A 20,427-nucleotide genomic window follows, 5' to 3' on the forward strand; every position below is an offset into this window, starting at 1 on the left:
GCAGATATAAATTCAGAACTGTGCATAGTAAGTGAAGGGAAGTTTTCATCTCTGGGAATTTACCCAGTTAACTATTAAGTTATTTGGGCAAATTCCTTTGAAAACTGTGGTAATACTGCCTCCACTTTGCTAAATTTAAAATAAAATAATTTTTCCTACCTTGTCTGGTGATTTCTGGTTGCACTTTCTTCTTCTGACTGTGCATCCAATCTTTCTTCCCTTCTATCAGCCTGTATGCTTTCTCTCCTCCACACCTCATTCCCTCCCCCAACTTTTTCTTCCTCTCTCCCTGACCTTTCTTTCTGTTTCTCTTCTTTCCTTCTGTTTCCCTGCCTGCCCCCTTTCTTTCTTTCTCCCTGCCGTTCCCCAAGCCACTGCCACTGAAGCTGCCATCGGGGAACAGGACCCACCAATGGATAACAGGCCCCAAAGCCGACACCGACGCATGCTCTCCCTGCTTCGGGCCGATCAGTCTTCCTCTCCCCGACGTCAATTCTGCCGTCGGAGAGGAAGTTCCGCCCAGCCAGGCAGCGATTGGCTGGCCCGAACTTCCTCTCCGACTGCAGAATTGATGTCGGGGAGAGGAAGACTGTTCAGCCCGATAGATTAGATCGCCAAGACAAAGTGAGTCCTGGGTGATCGACTCACTTTGCCTTGGCGAGCTACTGGCGCCCCTGCCTTAGAACACTGCCTAGGACCCTGGGGGAGCCCGGGCCCCCTGTCAGCTCTGGGCCCCTGAATGCAGGACTGGTAGTACTGCCCTGATGGCGGCCCTGTCCAGCAGTACCTCTTCTCCCTTCCTTTTACCTCCTCCCTGTCCAGCAGTACCCCTTCTCCCTTCAGTCCCTCCATGTACTTCTAGACCAGGGCCTCCCTCCCCCGAAGACCTGGCCTGAACCCTTCTTTGCAGGTCCTCCAGTTTCCCCCCCGGGCCTCCCACTATTACCGCAGAATGCAGAAAGGATCGTCGGTGCTCTATGCGATGCTTGTAGGCTACCACCATCCTCAGAAGCTTGTTCCCTTTGAAGCAATCCCCTAAAGCAGGAGGAGTGGCAGGCCAAAAAGAGGCAGCGTTGCCACTCCTGCTTTAGGAAGGCACGGGGAGGAGGGTTGGTCACCGAATCGGCCAGGCCAATTTTTTTTTTTTAATAAAATCAATTTGAATTGATTCACCCGAAGTGAATCGATTCAAATCAGAAATCGGGCAGCACTAGGGAAACAGAGACTGTGTCTGAATTCAAGAGGGCATGTGATAGGCACATGGGATCTCTCGGAGAAAGAACGAGACAATGGTTACTGCGGATGGGCAGATTAGATGGGCCACTTGACCTTTATCTGCCATCATGCTTCTATGTTTCTAATGAAATAACTTAAATCCTGGACATAGCCAGGCTCTTCTAAATTGTAAATCATATTGAACTCTTTCTGGGGCATATTAGATATCCATAAATACTAATGTAATGTAATAAAGACTTTTTAAACTGCAATTTGGATCCTAACTTGGCATTTGCAATCATATAGGAATCCTACAAAGCCTGTTTACAAGGCTGAGAGAAGTTATTAGTTTCTCCTCCTATCAATGCTAAAAATTGGGTACTCAAAATTTAACCAACTGGAAAAAAGAAATTTGCTCTTTGGAAAAACCCTATTATACTCTAAATTTGATCAAAAATTGTTCCAACATTTACAAAGCCTCACATTTTAACATACTACTAACTACTAGTTATCATCCCTATCTTGGGAGAAAGATGGTGTTATAGCAGGCCCATCTTAATCCCCCCCCCCCCCCCACCCGGCACATTCAGTTCTAGTTATGCCAGTGTATCCCAGCTTTGAAATACAGGGCTTGCAATCTAACTCTAGGCAATGAAAAGTTAAATGACTTGCCCAATGTCACAAGGAACATCAATGGTTCTCCTAGATCAGTGTTCTTCAACCTTTCTACACCTATGGACCGGCAGAAATAAAAGAATTATTTTGTGGACCGGCATCGGTCCGCAGATCGGCGGTTGAAGAACACTGGGCTAAGTTGTGGGCCAGACCCTGCCAATCTCTACCCAATCTCCACGCCAGACTCTGCCCCCATAATCCTAATTGTAACACTATTTTTTCCATTCATTTTTCATATATACACACACAATATAATCTTATTAACAACGCATTGATCGCACCGCACACTGGCAATTGAAGAACACAGTTTTGGGCCTGATGCACATGTTGGCCCTCTGGACCGGCAGGAAATTTCTGTGGACCAGCACCGGTCCATGGACCGGTGGTTGAAGAACACTGTCCTAGATCACAGCACTAACCACTAGGTATCATAATAAATTTTGTTTTAGGGTTTTGTTTTATTTATTTATTTTATCTTCGTACATTTACGTGGACTACCAAGGCAATCATAATAATATATGCTGCCTCTTTTATTACATAAAGAAGTAAAACAAAATCATAGAAATATAATTTTATCACATTTATTCTAATTGTATGAGAGAGAACCAGGATAGCTTCCTTATTCAAAAACACACAATCAATAAGGTCATCCGCACTGAACGAGGATCAAGATCCAGAAGAAAAAAACTGAAAGTAACGCTTCTTAGCGTACAAACTGAAATAATAATGGTTACATCATGACCGTGAAGCAGCCTCCTCCCCCTGCTGCTGGGGTAATGACGAGATAAGTAATACCTAGCCAAAAGCGAGTGCTACGTCGTCGCAAAGTAACAAACCATTTCAGCGCATGCGCACTACCTTTTGGCGGGAAACAGGCGCCACAGGCTCAGGCAGTTCGTGCTAGTCGTGTAGCACGACGCAGCTCGGCGCATGCGCAGATTTCACTCTGCCCTAGCGCAGGCCAAACTCTAGCTGAGTTCTTGAACTTGGAGTGCGGAGAGCTGGCTGATTCCGCGCATGGGGTCGCCAGTGGCGGCCGTCGTAGTAGGGCGAAGATCATGGCTGCGTCTGTGTTCTGTAACCTGTGCTTTCAGCAGCCCAGGCAGGAGATGGCTAGATTTGCTCTGACTAACTGCGGGCATGTGTTGTGCGACAGGTGTCTCCGGAAAGGTAAGGCCAAGACTCGTTGTCTTCGATCTCCGTCTTCGAGGGTAGTGGCCTCAAGGAGCTGGGGAGATTTCCCAAGTCTAGCGGAAGTAATCCAGCCTTAGCAGCTTCGTTCTGGTTCGGCCGTTTATGAGGTAGCTGGTGGGGATCCTCAAGCCACGCAGCCAGGCCTGTCTCAAGAGATTGTTGTGCCCTGGACCAATTTTTGTTTTCGCGTCCCACCTACACCCCCACCTCCCTCCTGCTCTGTCTCCCACAAGCCCTGTCCCTTGCCTTGGAGTCATAATACAATTTAATAAATTAAACACGTGTTTCTCAGCCTAATCGCAAGGACATGCCTTGCTTATAAACGGGAGAAGTGTTTCTGAAGTTATAGTGGGTGATTATTTAGTGTCTAGTGATCACAGAATGCAGGATGAGAGGACTTACTCAAGATTGAAGGTTCTACACTTCAAAATGTGAGAAAAGGCACTGCCCACAAGATGAGTGAGACTCAGAGACGTTGAGTAAAGTAAGCAACATAACTTATTTACTTTTTGGGCCCAAAAAGAGTGCCCTACACAGAAATTGGCAAGATGGACACCTGGTATAGTACATTCATTGAATATATAGTCTGTACAATCTTTAGTTTGCCCCTCCTGCCTGTCTGCACATTGGGTAGAGCAGTACAATACAGTTCACAAACTCCCAAATCCTTCACATCTACTTCCTGTCTCTCCACCCCTTATTCTTCAGACCCTGACCATATTTTCAGCTGCCCATATTTGGGCACTGTTCTCGTCTTTCACATACCCGCCTCTCAGGTGACATGCTTAGACCATCTTTTTAAACAATAGTTCTTATGGTTAATTTTGCTGATCCCTCTTGATACAATTTTCACTCGACTGTAGGCATTGTATTCAATGTCTCAGGAATGCCCCCTCCCACCTTTTGAGTCGGCAAATGCTTGTTACTTGTATGTGCACAGTGTTAGACAAACTCTTTCTGGAATTTTACCAGTATAGGTATTTCATTTAGTTTTTCATTACCATTTTATTAATATATTCTTTATAATGTTCCTTCTTTAATGACCCCCTGCCTTATTAGAATTATATGTATTAGTAATATCTTTATACAGTGTTCTCCTCAGAAATTTTTTCCGGCCGGGTGGCATGAAAAAGTAGCCGGGCAGGACGGGGAAATTTGGTGGTGGGGAAAATTTAAATGTGCATTATTTTTATTAGTTAATTATTATTATCCCAGGACAAGCAGGCAGCATATTCTCACATGTGGGTGACGTCATCCACGGAGCCCCGATGCGGACAGCTTTTCAAGCAAACTTGATTGAAGATTTCAAGTTTGCTAGTGCTGCACCACGCATGTGTGTGCCTTCCTGATCCACTAGAGGGCGCATCCCCTCCTCATGGTCTTCAGTTCTTAGTTTTCCGCGGAGCCAGAAAGCCCTGTCTCTCTTCTCTGCGTTCTTATAAGTGCCTTTCTAGCACCGCGGCTTCTTTATTTTGTTAGGGAGTCGCTGTGCGTTTGTTGATTGATAATGTATTTCTTTGTTTCAAAAAAAAAAAAAAAGGACTTTTTATTGTGTTTCTGCTGGTTCCACCGGCAGGCCCTTCTTGGGCCTCAGCCATGCGGCTAGGCCTCATTTGGCTGCAGCTGTATTTTCTTCTTCCCTGGCCTCTCTCTGGGCTTACCTCATGTGAGCAGGATGGCCAGGACCATTTTTCCTTCGTTGGAATCGGACTGAGTAGCTTCGATCCCCGGTAAGTCTTCTTTCTTTCTTTCTGTTCTTCTAGCTGCGTTACCTCGGTAATGCCACCGGCTGAGTCTCAGGCATTCCAAGCATCGAGTGCAATCGTGCCCGCCTCTACGAGACCTTCGAAGCGTGCCTCCTTTCATGGGGATACTCATCTCGAAGTTGCCCTTTATGGAGCGCACTGCTGCACCTTTATTACCAGTTTCATTGGTACGGTGCCGACTTCTGAACCTCGATGTGCCTCGACGTCGACTGGGGCTTCGTGCCTCGCCGTCGACTGGGGCTTCGTGCCTCGCCGTCGACTGGGGCTTCGTGCCTCGACGTCGACTGGGGCTTCGTGCCTCGCCGTCGACTGGGGCTTCGTGCCTCGCCGTCGACTGGGGCTTCGTGCCTCGCCGTCGACTGGGGCTTCGTGCCTCGCCGTCGACTGGGGCTTCGTGCCTCGCCGTCGACTGGGGCTTCGTGCCTCGCCGTCGACTGGGGCTTCGTGCCTCGCCGTCGACTGGGGCTTCGTGCCTCGCCGTCGACTGGGGCTTCGTGCCTCGACGTCGACTGAGGCTTCGTGCCTCGACGTCGACTGAGGCTTCGTGCCTCGACGTCGACTGAGGCTTCGTGCCTCGACGTCGACTGAGGCTTCGTGCCTCGACGTCGACTGAGGCTTCGTGCCTCGACGTCGACTGAGGCTTCGTGCCTCGACGTCGACTGAGGCTTCGTGCCTCGACGTCGACTGAGGCTTCGTGCCTCGACGTCGACTGAGGCTTCGTGCCTCGACGTCGACTGAGGCTTCGTGCCTCGTCGACTGAGGCTTCGTGCCTCGTCGACTGAGGCTTGGTGCCTCGATGTCGACTGGGACTTCGTGCCTCGATGTTGACTGGGGCTTCGTACCTCGACTGAGGCTTTGTGCCTCGACCTCGACTCCGGCTTTGTGCCTCGACGTCATTTGAGGCTTTGTGCCTCGAAGTCGACTGTGGCTTTGGGCCTCGACGTCGACTGTGGCTTTGGGCCTCGACGTCAACTGCGGCTTGGTGCCTCGACGTCGACTGCGGCTTGGTGCCTCGCCGTCGACTGGGGCTTGGTGCCTCGCCGTCGACTGGGGCTTGGTGCCTCGCCGTCGACTGGGGCTTGGTGCCTCGCCGTCGACTGGGGCTTGGTGCCTCGCCGTCGACTGGGGCTTGGTGCCTCGCCGTCGACTGGGGCTTGGTGCCTCGCCGTCGACTGGGGCTTGGTGCCTCGCCGTCGACTGGGGCTTGGTGCCTCGCCGTCGACTGGGGCTTGGTGCCTCGCCGTCGACTGGGGCTTGGTGCCTCGCCGTCGACTGGGGCTTCGTGCCTCGATGTCGACTGGGGCTTCGTACCTCGACTGAGGCTATGTGCCTCGACCTCGACTAGGGTTTTGTGCCTCGACGTCGACTCCGGCTTTGTGCCTCGACGTCATTTGAGGCTTTGTGCCTCGACGTCGACTGGGGCTTTGGGCCTCGACGTCGACTGGGGCTTTGGGCCTCGACGTCGACTGGGGCTTTGGGCCTCGACGTCGACTGTGGCTTTGGGCCTCGACTGCGGCTTGGTGCCTCGACGTCGACTGTGGCTTGGTGCCTCACCGCCGCCTGAGGCCCTGTGCCTCGACGTAGGAGGCGGCTTGGTGCCTTGACGTCGTCTACGGCTTTGTGCTTCGACTTTCTGCCTCGATGTCGACTGGGGCTTGGTGTCTCGATGTTGACTGAGGCTGGGTGTCTCGACGTCGACGGATGCTTTGTACCTTCGACGTCTGCTGCGGCTGTGTGCTCCGCGTCACTTGACGCTTGTGCTTCGACGGCGCCTGAGGCTTGTGCCTCGACGTCGACTGAGGCTGGGGGCCTCATTGTCGGCTGGAGATCTGTGCCTCGTCGTTGCCGAGGCTTCGTGTCTCGCCGTCGACTGGAGCTTTGTGACTTGACGTCGCTTGGGGCTTTGCCCTTTGGTTGGCGGTGGCCTTGTGTCTCGATGTCGACTGTGGCTTGGTGCCGCAACGTCGCTGGGGGCTTTATATCTCGGCAGCGGCTGAGGCTTTGGGCCTCGGCGTCGACTGCGGGTTTGCGCCCCGTTATCGATGGGGGCTTAGTGTCTCAACGTCGTCTGGGGCTCTGTGCCTCGACGTCTCTGGCTCCTGTTCGAAAGGGTTCCCCGCTTTCTCTTCGGTTCATTCCGGGCAGCCGTGACGGAATCTTGTAGTATGGAGTTTGGTTGCCTGGAGGAGACTCTCTCCCTGCTCCGGCTCTATTGCTCCTGCCATGCGTTATCTCGCTTGGCGCAGAGTGTGGCTGAGGATCCGAACCTCCAGGATCGTCTCGCCACTTTTACTTGCGTGAGTTCTGCGCTTCTTGAGGCCTCTCTTGCGGTGGCCACTAACCGCCTCTCAGAACGCGACCGGTCCTTCGCCTATCGGGACGCCTTCAGCTGAATCCCGTCTGCCTTGGTGGTTTGGACTCCTTCTCCGAAGGGGCCCTCCGGATACCTTTCTTGTGTTCTCGGCCTCCTTCGCAGCAGCCGCAATAGCTGTAGCAGCGCCGGGTTATGGTCCAGTCGCCGGCTTCGGCGACTCCTGGCCGTCTTTTTGACTATTCTCGCATAGCCTCCGGGCTGCTCTCCTTCTGGGATTCCTCCCCTCCCTTCGGGAGGGGTGTCTCCGTGTCTACGCACCGGGAGTATAGCCTCGCTTCTGTCGGTTCGGCATTCCCATCCTCCCATCTGCGTCTGGTCCAGGCCCTTTGTGACCTGCACTAGTTCTAGTCCGGGAGTGGTTCAGACTCTGCCCGCCCCAGTCTCGGGAGTCCGTCGGGGCGGACCTGGACCCAGTTTGTCTGCGCTCCTTCTTGTGTCGGCCTCAGGGGGTGGCCCTTGTTTGTTTATGCCGGAAGGTGGCCCCTCTGTCCTCGGTCCGCCTCCGGTCTTTTCTGCCTCGGCAGGCCGCCTGTCTGCGCTTGAGTCAGCTGGTGTCTCCGCAGTCTTCGGCCTCGGCCGAGCTGATGTTGATCCTTTTGGGATCATGGGTCTCCACGGTTCATGTCCCGATGTTCGCCTGGTTTCATCTTCGTGTTCCCCGCTGGACCCGAGCATCTCAGTGGTGGTAGGATCGGGATCCCGCTTCCAAGCACATTGTGGTGCCTCCCTCCTTGACACGCTTGTTTCGTTGGTGTGCCACCTCTTCGTATCCCCGCATCAGAAGGTTCTGCTGATGGACTCCTCGGCATAGGCTTAGGGGTGCACCTCGACGGCCTTCGGACTCAGGGTCTTTGGTCGGGTGCGGGCCTTCGCAGCCGCATCAATCTGCTGGAGCTCTGGGCCATTTATAATGCCGGGGTGGATTTTCGTTATTGGTTGCAAGATTGCGGGGTCCTGGTGCGTCCCGACATCCCGGTGGCGATGTATTCTGTGACCAAGCCAGGGTGTACAGGTTCCCTGTTACTTTGCAGGGGAGCCCTTCGTCATTGGCAGGGGGCGTTACACCACTACTTATTTCTTTGGGCGGTGTATTTCCGGGGCGAGCAGCATTGTCTGGTGGACACGTTGAGTCGCCCTTCTCGGCCGCATGAATGGTCGCTCCATTCTCAGACTCTGCGGCATGTGGTGGTTCGGTGGGGAACCCCACAGGTAGTTCTGTTCGCTTCGCCCCTCACTCACTGGTTGCCTCGATATTGCTCGAGGATGTTCTCCCGGGTCCGCATCGAGGTGGATGCTTTCCTTCTCGATTGGATGGGCAGGTTCCTCTATGCGTTCCCTCCCTTTACTCTGATTCTCAGATCTTTGATGCATCTCCTGTCGGGCTGCGCCACCATGTTCTTGCTGGCTTCTCTGTGGCCCTGACAGCTGTGGTTCTCCCTGCTCCTTCAGCATGTCAGGGAGCCTCTGATTCTACCTATGTTCCCTTCTCTGCTGTCTCAGTGTTGAGGTTTCTGTTGCCTCCCAATCTGCAGTCTCTACATTTATCAGCTTGGTTCCTCGCAACGTGCCTCCCTTCTTCTGTTTCTCTCAGTCGATGGGGATATTCTCGAGGCTTCTCGTATGGGCTCCACTCGGCAATGCTTTTCCCAGAAATGCTCCTGATTTGCTGCGTGGTGTGCTGAGCACTGCATGGATCCACTCTCTGCCTCCTTCCCTTCAGTGCTGGATTTTCTGTTCCACGTGTCTCGGTCTGGTCTCAAATCGACATCTATCCGAGTCCACCTCTGTGCGATTGCTGCCTTTCCTTGGCCGCTGGTTGGGAAGCTGCTCTCCGTCCATCCGACGGTTTCCCGCTTTCTGAAGGGTCTCTTCAATGTTCATCCTCCGCTCAAGCCCCCTCCGGTGGTTTAGGATCTTAGGGTGGTCCTGGCTCAATTGGTGAAACCTCCGTTTGAACCCATTGATAACGCTCTTTTGATCTGTTTCACCTGGCGGGTGGTATTCCTGGTTGGTCTCACGTCTGTTCGTAGAGTCCGTGAGCTGCAACCTCTGGTTGCGGACCCGTCTTCTGCTGTATTTTATCAGGACGCAGTGGTCCTGCGTACTCATTACAAGTTCTTGCCCAAGAAGGTTTCGGACTTTCATCTCAATCGTTCCATTGTTCTTCCGGTCTTTTTTCCAAAGCCCCACTCTCATCCTGGCGTGGTGGCGCTTCATACGATTGACTGTAAGAGGGCGTTGGCTTTTTATCTTCAACACACTCAGTCTCATCGGACGGTTCCTCAATTGTTTTTGTCCTTCGACCCTACTCGGGTGGGACGCCCTGTTTCCCAGCGCACCTCGTCCAACTGGTTGGCTGCTGGTTTGCTATGCTCAGGCTGGTCTCGCGCTGCATGGTCGAGTCCCAGGACATAGAGTCCGAGCGATGGCGGCTTCTGTAGCTTTCCTCAGGTCAACGCCTATCGAGGAGATTTGCAAGGCTGCCACTTGGTCTTCGGTTCATTCTTTCACCTCCCACTACTGCCTGGATACTCTGTCCAGGAGCGACGGCCGGTTTGGCCAGTCGGTTTTGCGTAATCTGTTTTCTTGAATTGCCAACTTCCCTCCGTCCCTTTTTGGTTAGCTTGGAGGTCACCCACATGTGAGAATATGCTGCCTGCTTGTCCTGGGATAAAGCACAGTTACTTACCGTAACAGGTGTTATCCAGGGACAGCAGGCAGATATTCTCACAACCCGCCCGCCTCCCCAAGGTTGGCTTCTTTGCTAGCTATCTAAACTGAAGACCATGAGGAGGGGATGCGCCCTCTAGTGGATCAGGAAGGCACACACATGCGTGGTGCAGCACTAGCAAACTTGAAATCTTCAATCAAGTTTGCTTGAAAAGCTGTCCGCATCGGGGCTCCGTGGATGACGTCACCCACATGTGAGAATATCTGCCTGCTGTCCCTGGATAACACCTGTTACGGTAAGTAATTGTGCTTTTCTTTCAAAACTACTGTACTTGAGAGAGTGGTATTCAACCAACTTCAAACTCATGTTGAATCAGTTAATGCTTTGCATCCCGGCAATCTGGTTTTTGTATAAGACATAGCACAGATACTGTAGTTCCTGCCTTAAGGCTCCTTATACAAAGCTGCGATAGCAATTCTGCCACAGCAAATGCACTGAAGCCCTTAGGAATTGAATAGGCTTTGGTGCATTTGCCATGGGAGAATTACTACTGTGGTTTTGTAAAAGGGGCCCTTATAGAGTGAACTTCATAGTCACCTAGACCAGTGTTTCTCAACGTTTTCAAGCCAAGTACCCCCTAAGTCTAAAAAATACCAACCAAGTACTCCAGCCCAAGCTTTGTCCCTGACTCCACCCCCATTATAATAGTACTAATTGTAATGCAATTTCTGCCATTCATTTTTCATGTACACACAATATCTTATTCATAATGGTAACCACAAAATAAAAAAAAAAAACACAAAGCACACTGTATGCAGGGAAAATGTTAATTATCATTTATATTTGTTTTATTTTTCAAAGAGGTCAAGGCAGATGACTTTAAAATATGCAATGTCACCTAAAGAAAAATAGACAAATATAGTGTAAAATATAGACAGCAGATTATAAATTCTCAAAACTGACATATTTTGATCACTAAATTGAAAATAAAATCATTTTTCCTACCTTTGTTTGGTGATTTAATTGGTTTCTGGTTGGACTTCCTTCTAACTGTGCATCCAACATTTTTTTTCTTTCTGCCTCCTGCATGCTTCCTCTCTTCTGGACTGCATTCCCTTCCCCAACCAACATCTTTCTCTGACCCTCCATGAGTCCAACTTTTCTTCTTCTCTCCTCCACCCCTATTGGCAACATGTATCCCTCTCCCTCCTCTGTTATGATCTTGCATCTCTGTGTTCTTCCTCAGGGTCTCTCCCCCTCTGTCTCTTTTGTCTGCACCTCCTATAGTCCAGCATCTACTTCCCGTCTTTCCCATTTGGTCCAGGTCTCTCTTTCTTCTGCTTACAACCCCCCTTTTCTTCCTCAGAGTCTCTCCCCCCCCTTTGTATCTTCTGTCTGCGCCTCCCATAGTCCAGCATCTGCCTCCTGTCTTTCCCCTTTGATCCAGGCTCTTTCTCGCTTTCTGTCTTCTACTTACAACCCCCCTCCCCATGTCCAGCATTTGTTCTCCTTTCTTCCAAGTTTTTCTCTGCCTCTCTCTTTCCTTCCTCCTGGTCCAGAATCTTTCCACCTCTCTGCAGTCTCTTCCTCTTCCCTCTATACACCCCCAAGTCCAACATCTGCCCCCCTCTCTTCTGCCACCTCCCCTTTGTTTCAGGTTTATCTCTGTCTTCCTTCTGCTAACATTTTGAGTCCTCTCACCTTTGTTCCAGGTCTTTCTGACTCTCTCAATCTCTTTGTCTTCCCCTCCCCAGGGCCTGGCATCTCTCTCTCCTCAGTTCAAGGTGTTTCCTCTCTCTTCTTCCTCTATTCCAGCATCTGCCTTTTCTTTGGTTCAAGTCTGCTTTCCCGCCCCGCCTCAAGGTCCTTTTCTGTCTCTCCCCCCACCCCCCATGGTGTCCAGATCCAGCGTCTCTATGGCAATCCCCATCCTGCTGGGGCCCTCACAACGGGCGGGGTCTTACCTCCGCTGCTTCCTGCCCCCAGTGAGAGAGGTCATCTTCCACATTGTGACAGCTGCTTGTTGAGGACCAACCTTTAAAAGTAATTACGGCAGCCTGCAGAGGATCACCGGTGCTGTAGCGAACCTAGCGGGCTGTGGGCAGCCTCCGCAACACGTTCCCTCTGCTGCGGTCCTGCCCCTCCTCTGACACCAGGGGGCATGTCCACGGCAGAGGGAATGTGTTGTGGAGGCCACCAGCAGCCTGCTAGGTTTGCTACAGCACCGGCGATCCTCTGCAGGCTGCTGTAATTCCCTTTTAAAGGTGAGACCAGAGGGAAACATTCAGGCCTTTGGCGAATCAGGCAGCGCATAGGCAAGTCAGCCATACAGACCCTGAAGCAGGGCCCTTGGTTGTGTTGCAAAGGGAGTGTGGGAGAGATGCCCTGAGGGAAGGGGATGTAACATAAGAGAAAATGCCGGCATGGAACTTTTTTTTGAAAATGTTAATTACTCCTGGAGAGAACCCTCACCCTCCATCAACATTGAAGGGCGCCTGCAGCAGCTGCTGGTGCTGTGGCGAAGAAGGGAGAAGGCAGTTGCTGGGTTCTATCACGGCAGAGGTGCGGGGAAGAGGGAAATGGGAGGGCAAGAAAAGGTGATTGCAGGAAACATCTTGAGGTCTCTTCTCATCAAGCGCACCAGATGCTTCATTCTCTACTCTAAAAGGCCAAACAATTCTACTAGTTTAGAATAGCATCTGCAGCGCCAAAGGGAACTGTTTCTTAGAATTTCCATTTTTGTTTTGAAGAAATTGCTAAAACCATGCTTTTCAACATTTTATTTACAGGTGTATGTAGAGATTCTTCAGGCCATACAGTTTGTACATCTTTCTCAAGAAGAGAGCGTGGCTTTTAAGTTTCCTTACTGTTTCTCAGGGTGGCACGTCAAAACCGCGTTAGTCATTCGCTTATCGACAATGGCACACCCTTCTCTCGGAGGCTTTGTTAGGTACCTGGAGGTCTTTGGGCAGGCAAGGAAGTAGCAGAAAGCCGAGAAAGCAGATTGTTTTTAGATTGTTTTTTTTTTTTGTATTGGGGGGGTTGGCAGGACATAGAGCTTCCTTTCTGTCTTTGCGTGACTGATGAGGTAGGGGAAGAGGCGGACGGTTGGTGATGGAATATCTGCAGGTTTGAGTGTGCTAGGGGGATTCCTTTCTGTTTAGTCTATCTAGTCCAGGGGTGTCAAAATCAATCACATAGGGGGCCGAAATCTGGGACATGGGCAAATTTTTTATTGAGATACTTAGGGTTCCTTTTATTGAGGTACACTAACCGATTTAGCACGCACTCAATGTGCACCTTAATAAAAGGACCCCTTAGTCTTGGTAGAAGTGTCGGGTGGTAGCCTCTCCAGCCCCGTGCCGGCTCTGTGATGTAGACAAAATGGATGGAAAAACGTGTCTTTGCTGGGATGAGCCAACGTGCATGACTGACACAGTTTGTGGGAAGTTTGTATGTCTGGAAATCTTTTGAACAAAGGAAAGGGAGGATTACATGTGGAGCTGATCTTTTGTTCGGGAGAAACAGTAGGGCCCTACTTTTGGTAATGAGGGATGGGAGGAGTGCTCTGGCCTCTTGTGCAGCCCTCGGCCTTGCAGAGGTCCGGCAGCAGGGCCCCAGTCATCCTTCCTAGCAGATCATGTGCCCGGTCACTCTGCTTTTGTGGATCATTTCTCAGCCCACCATTGTGAAGCACTTGTGCCTTCGGGTGCCTTGCGTACATTCCCACGCTTCTTGGCTCACCTTCTAAAGCGGCCAAGACTTTGGAGGGTGGCGGTTCCAGCCTAGCACACCGGCACCTCTCCTGCATTGGGAGGCGGAGGTCGCGGTCTTTTGCTCACCTTGTCGCCACTGGCAACGTCGGGACAGTGGGCTGTAGTTAGGCTGCTCGGCACTTGTGCTTGTCTGCCAGCGGGCCAGCTTGGAGGGGTTTTGTGGTCATCTGGCAGGCCAGGTTTTGATGAGCCGCAGGCCAGAGTTTGACATGTCTGGTCTAGTCATAAATTGGATGGCGAGGCGCACGCCGTAATGAGTATTGAGTATAGGGAAGGTGACGTGAGCTCTGTTAAGCAAATTACCCATACCCATGGCATCCCATCTTCAGCCGGGCTGCAGATAGGGGTTAAAAACAAACAAAAATGCATGCGGTTTCCTCGTCCCGAAAGTCTGCGTTGTGGGAAAAATAAGTTACTTACTCCTGAGGGGAAGCACGTCATTGGAGGAAGGCAGCAGGGCGCTCACCTAAATTAGCCGGGCGAAGCGCCTGGCTAAAACACACTAGGGAAAACACTGTTTATAGTTTCTATGTAGTTGTTTAACCACACCTGATTAAATGTTTTATTCTTTAAGTGTTCATCCCCTTTGTGTTATTCTGCAACAATTAACACCATTAGAAAATATGAGTTTTTTTCATTTCTCACAAAAAGAACTAACTGTCAAGATGGGGGACTACCTCAAGGAAGAGTTAGAAGGGAGCAGCTGAAAGAAGTAGAAAAGCAGTGGGTGAATCTGAAAGAAGCTATTCTAAAGGCAACAAATCTTTGTTAGGTTAATACATAAAAGGAAAAGAAGAACGATTTGGTTCTCAAATGCAGTAGCTGAAAATGTGAGAAAAAAGGTTAGCTTTCATAAATTACAAGACATTGCAGAAAGAGGAAGACAAAAAAAAATATGTGGAAAAACTACAAGAAGCGGGAAAAGTTGTCAGAAAAGCAAAGATACAAATGGAAGAAAAGATAGCCGATAGGGTAAAATTAGGGGACAAAATGTTTTTTAGATATGTAAGAGATAGGAAGAAGTGTCAAAATGACTTAGTGAGGCTCAAGGTGAGGGGACAAATATGCAGAAACCGATACGGAGAAGGTTGAACTGCTTAACAATTATTATCCCAGGACAAGCAGGCAGCCTATTCTCACATATGGGTGACGTCACTGACGGAACTCTGATGCAGAAGCCTCGCAAGCAGACTTGCTTGTAGAAACTAGAAGTTTTGAGTCAGCCGCACTGCGCGTGCGCGAGTGCCTTCCCGCCCAGCACAGGGAGTGTCTTCTCAGTTTTCCGCAGAGCCGAAAAGTCCCTCTTTGACTCTCTGCGTTCAACTTACTTCCTTCGTGCCTTCTCTCACTGCAGTTTGTGTTATTTTCTTCACGAATCACTGTATTTAGTTTATTTCTCGTTTTTAAAAAAAAAAAAATTTCTTCCATTCGGCTGCCGGGGCAGGCCGCTCGGCCGCAGCCCAGGGGATTTGACCTTGCAGCAGCTGTTTTTCCTCCTATGTCCCGGCCAACAACAGGCTTCAAGAAGTGTAGCCAGTGTCAGTGTGCGATTTCTCTTACGGACCTACACAGTAAGTGCCTTAAGTGCCTTGGGCCAGACCATCACCCAAAGTCGTGTGAGCGCTGTGCTATTCTTCAACCTCGAGCCCTTAAACATCGTCTGCTTTCAGTGGAGAAGCTCTTCGGGATGGATTTGACCACTTCCTTGACTCCGAAACCTTCGACCGAGGTTCCTCCTGCCTCCACTGCTTTGACTTCGAGTCTTATCAGCCCTTCTTCGTTTGCAGCGGCTCTTTCCTCGACGACGTCTGCTGTATCTTCCCCTGTATCCTCAGGTCAGATAGCTCAGCAGAAAGTTCCAGCGGGGGTACTTAAGGTGCCTAAGACTTCCAAGTCGAAGCACTTTTCCACTGCCTTTGTGGAACCTCCAGCCAAAGCAGGTGGTCCGGTTTCAGACGTGGATCCATCCTTGCCGGCTTCTTTCCAGACCATGTTAGAGCAGCAATTCATTCAGTTCCTCACTAATATGGGACCGAAGCTTGTTACTCTAATCCAGCCTGGGCATTCTGCAGACTCCCGCGAGGTCGACCCTCTTCCTAAGCCTCAGACTGAGACTACACACACTATGCAGGGAGCAGAGTCTTTGCGAGTGTCTGGTCTGGCATCTATGCATGTAAAGCAAGGAGCAGATTCTTTGCAAGTGCCTCGACAGGAATCCTCTCACTCCATACAAGGAGCAGAGTCTTTGGGGGTGCATCGAGGTTCCTTCATCAAGCCTCTGGAGCTTCGATCCACAGCTTCCAGCCCCATCCATTCCTTGGTGCCATCGACTGCTTCCAAGCACCGTTCTCACCAATGTTCGAGGCCTTCCATCGAGACATACTTCCAGGCATAGCTCTTCTTCCAAAGAGCATCCTTTTTCAACTAAGCCTCGATCTAGACCTTCTAGTTCTACTAGACCACCGACTCCTCGATCGAAGTCTCCACTTCCAAACCTCGAGGACTCAGCGGCTTCGATTGCTTCTTCCAAGTCTCCCTATTCTTTTGATGCCTTTTTTCCAGCCGAAGCTTCATCTATGACCCAGGCTGCCTCGATGACTTTGAGTCCTTCTCGAGGCAAGCATTGGCGGATCAGCTCTCTTTCTCCTGTTTTTTTCGTCAGATGGCTATAGACTTGGACTTTCAATTGGATGCTGGTTCCAAATACTCTAAGGAGTATATCGAAGTCATGCATCTTCCTCAACCTCCGGCAGAGTCACTTAAGCTTCCTCTTCACAAGCTTTTGTCTCAGACTTTTGCCAGATGCCTGGAGACTCCTTATGCAATTCCAGTTGTTCTAGGCAAATTCTTTCTTTTGCCTTTCTATTGCAAATGCAAGCAGTATCTCACTTCCGGCTCACCACACAATTGTTTCCCACGTATTCACCTTTATAGGACCCCCCAGGGACCCCTGAAGAAGACTTTTTGTCGAAACGTGGACCGTGTTGGGTCCTGTATCCCTAGCGGACTAGGTCCTTTAAGACTTTTATGTGGATGATTTATTTTTATGTGGATGAAATTATTTTATGTGGATGATTTCAGTGTACCTTTGGAACTTTGACACTTTCAAATAAAGTCCATTTAGGAACATTGTCACTCCACAGAGTTTTATTTGTTTTTCTCTGGATTTTCTTCTTTGTGGATATTTTGGGGTCAATTCCTTTTGTTTTTTTTTGCCAGGCAAATTGGGCTCCAGATATAAAACTCTCCATTGCAAAGGATTTGAGAATTCACAATTATCTCACCAATCCCTACTTGTGGAGTCATCCTTGAAGAGGTCCCATCCTTCCAAGGTTTATGCTACCGTTCCTCCTGGAAGAGAAGGGAAAACTATGGACAAATTCAGACGTCACATCTATCAAAATGCCATGATGTCCTCTAAAGTCCTTAATTACAATTTTCATTTTATAATTTATTTTGAGATCCTCATTGTTCTTTTGCCTAAATTTATTGGTTATTTAGATACTCAAAAGCACTTTGAATTTCAAGAAGTTATAGCTTCTTTATCACAATTCAGATTACATCTACTTCAGTCTTCTTACGATGCCTTTGAGTTGTCTGCCAGGGTGGCTGCTTGTTCTGTAGCAAAGCGCCGCCTTGCTTGGCTTCGTACCATTGACATGGATCCTAATCTTCAGGACCGCTTGGCTAATATTCCTTGTGCAGGCAATGACCTCTTCGATGAATCTATTGAGGCAGCCATCAAGAAATTGTCTGAGCATGAAAAATCCTTTGCTTCTATTGTCAGACTTAAGCCAAAGCCAGCTCCTGCCATGCCTGCACGCCCTCCTCCTATTTATCAGAGGCGTTTTGCTCCAAGAGCGGCTCCTTACACTCGCCCTCCTCTTAAGAAACAGCAGAATCAGAAGCAACAGAAACCTCAACCTTCTGCTGCACCTAAAGCTACGCAGCCTTTTTGACTATTTAAAACAGAGTATAACCTCCACCGTTCTGTCTCTGAACTATCTTCCCCCTATTGGAGGTCGTCTCCATCATTTTTACCACCGATGGGAGACAATCACATCCGATCTCTGGGTGATGTCAATCATCAGGGAAGGATACTCTCTTCATTGTACAGGGCCATGGTGAGACCTCATCTGGAGTACTGTGTGCAATTCTGGAGGCCACATTACAGTAAAGATGTGCGCAGAATTGAATCGGTTCAACGGATGGCCACCAGGATGATCTCGGGGCTCAAGGGTCTCTCGTACGAAGAGAGACTGAACAAATTGCAGCTCTACATTCTTGAGGAACGTAGGGAGAGGGGAGACATGATCGAAACATTTAAGTACCTCACGGGACGTGTCGAAGTGGAAGATGATATTTTCTTTCTCAAGGGACCCTCGGCCACAAGAGGGCACCCGCTCAAACTCAGGGGTGGAAAATTTCATGGCGACACCAGAAAGTATTTCTTCACAGAGAGATTGGTTGATCATTGGAACAAGCTTCCAGTGCAGGTGAACGAGGCAGACAGCGTGCCAGACTTTAAGAATAAATGGGATACCCATGTGGGATCCCTACGAGGGTCAAGATAAGGAAATTGGGTCATTAGGGCATAGACAGGGGGTGGGTAAGCAGAGTAGGCAGACTTGATGGGCTGTAGCCCTTTTCTGCCGTCATCTTCTATGTTTCTATGTTTCATTTCACTCAGAGAGAGTATCCTTACAGTCCATCCCAGACCGTCCTTCTTCAGGAAGCTCAAGCTCTGCTTTGTCTCCATGCCATCGAATCAGTTCCTTTGGAACAGCAGAACAGAGGGTTTTACTCCCGTTATTTCCTTGTTACGAAGAAGACGGGCGATCTGCGGCCCATTCTGGATCTCAGGGCTCTCAACAAATTTTTAGTCAAAGAAAAATTTTGCATGATATCCCTGGCATCCCTTTATCCCCTCCTAGATCAGAACGACTGGTTATGCTCTCTGGATCTCAAGAAGGCTTATACTCATATTCCCATTCATCCGGCCTCCCGCCAATATCAGATTTTGGTTGGGGAATCTGCATTTTCAATACAGAGTGCTGCTCTTTGGCCTGGCTTCATCTCCCAGAGTGTTCATCAAGTGCCTGGTAGTGGTAGCCGCAGCTCTCAGAAACCATGGACTTCAGGTATTTCCCTACCTGGACGACTGGCTCATCAAAGATTCAACATCTCAAGGGGTTATTGTGTCCCAACGGAATATGTGGTTCCTACAAAATTTGGGATTCGAAATCAACTTTCCCAAATCCCAACTTCAACCCTCTCAGAATCTACAATTCATCGGAGCTGTTCTGGATACTATCCAACTCAGCATTCCTTCCGTAACAACGTCTGGAAGTCCTTCAACTCTGTCATACAGTGTCTTCCTGCTCCTCCATATCAGTGAGACACATGATGGTATTTCTGGGTCACATGGCCTCCACAGTACACATGACTCCTTTTGCCAGACTTCACCTCAGAATTCCTCAGTGGACCATGGCATCTCGGTGGATGCAGGTTTGCAACCCATTTTCTTGACACATTGCAGTCACTCCTTGAGACAGTCTCTCCGCTGGTGGATGCTCTCTTCCAATCTCTCCAGAGGTTTGCTGTTTCAAACACCCCCTCATCAGAAGGTCCTCACAACAGATTCCTTGACCTACACTTGGGGCGCTCATCTCGATGGTTTCTGTACTCAAGGCCATTGGATCAGTACGGATTGTCAGTATCACATCAATCTGTTGGAACTCAGAGTGGTTTTCAAGGCTCTCAAAGCTTTTCAACATCTTCAAGATCAGGTAGTCCTCATTCGGACGGGCAACCAAGTTGCCATGTATTATGTTAACAAATAGGGAGGGACGGGATCTTCCTCCCTTTTTCAAGAAGCTCTGTTGAGACTAGGCAATCCGCCACAACACCTTCCTCAAAGCTGTCTACATCCAAGGGGCGAAAAATTGCTTGGCGGACAACTTGAGTCGTCTTCTGAAACCTCACGAATAGACACTCCATTCCTCGCCTCTTCATCACATTTTTTCACAGTGGGGAACGCCTCAAATAGATCTCTTTGCAGCTCCCCACAACCACAAACTGCCTCAGTTTTGCTCCAGGATCTATTCTCCTCATCGCCTTGAGGCAGATGCTTTTCTTCTGGAATGGACGAATCTCTTCCTGTATGCATTCCCTCCATTCCCTCTCATTCTCAAGACTTTTGTCAAGTTAAATAACGACCATGCCACCATGATTCTGATTGCTCCTTGGTGGCCGAGACAACCTTGATACTCCCTTCTATTTCAACTCAGCAGCAGGGAGCCATACCTTCTATCAATTTTTCCATCTCTGCTTACACAGAATCAGGGATCTCTGCTTCATCCCAACCTGCAGTCTCTACCCCTGACAGCTTGGTACCTCTCAACATAACTCCTCTTCAGTTTTCTCAATCTGTAAGACACATTTTAGAGGTTTCTAGGAAACCTGCCACTAGTCAATGCTATCACCAAAAATGGACTAGATTTTCTACGTGGTGTTTTTCTCACGATAAGGAGCCTCAACATTCCTCCTTGTCTTCTGTTTTAGACTACCTTTTGCACTTATCCACCTCTGGCCTCAAATCTACATCGATCCGAATCCATCTCAATGCAGTTGCTGCTTTCCATCAGCCTATTGAAAGAAAACCCTTTCTGCTCATCCGGTGGTTTCCAGATTCATAAAAGGACTTTTCAATGTCAAACCTCTCAAACCGCCTCCAGTGGTTTGGGGCCTCAATGT

The 20,427-nt window shown here is 49.6% G+C and overlaps 1 protein-coding gene across 1 annotated transcript in view; it reads left to right on the plus strand.

Moving 5' to 3' along the window:
• The first annotated feature begins 2,770 nt into the window (after nt 1–2,770).
• Nucleotides 2,771–20,427, plus strand: part of RNF212 (ring finger protein 212) — a 229,374-nt gene continuing 211,717 nt past the window's right edge. Inside the window, exon 1 of the mRNA XM_033951566.1 lies at nt 2,771–3,060. Coding sequence (XP_033807457.1) covers nt 2,949–3,060 — 112 coding nt within the window. The 5' untranslated portion in view covers nt 2,771–2,948. The remainder of the gene's footprint in view (nt 3,061–20,427) is intronic.

The sequence above is a fragment of the Geotrypetes seraphini genome, chromosome 1 (assembly GCF_902459505.1).
Source record: "Geotrypetes seraphini chromosome 1, aGeoSer1.1, whole genome shotgun sequence".
Taxonomy (NCBI): domain Eukaryota; kingdom Metazoa; phylum Chordata; class Amphibia; order Gymnophiona; family Dermophiidae; genus Geotrypetes; species Geotrypetes seraphini.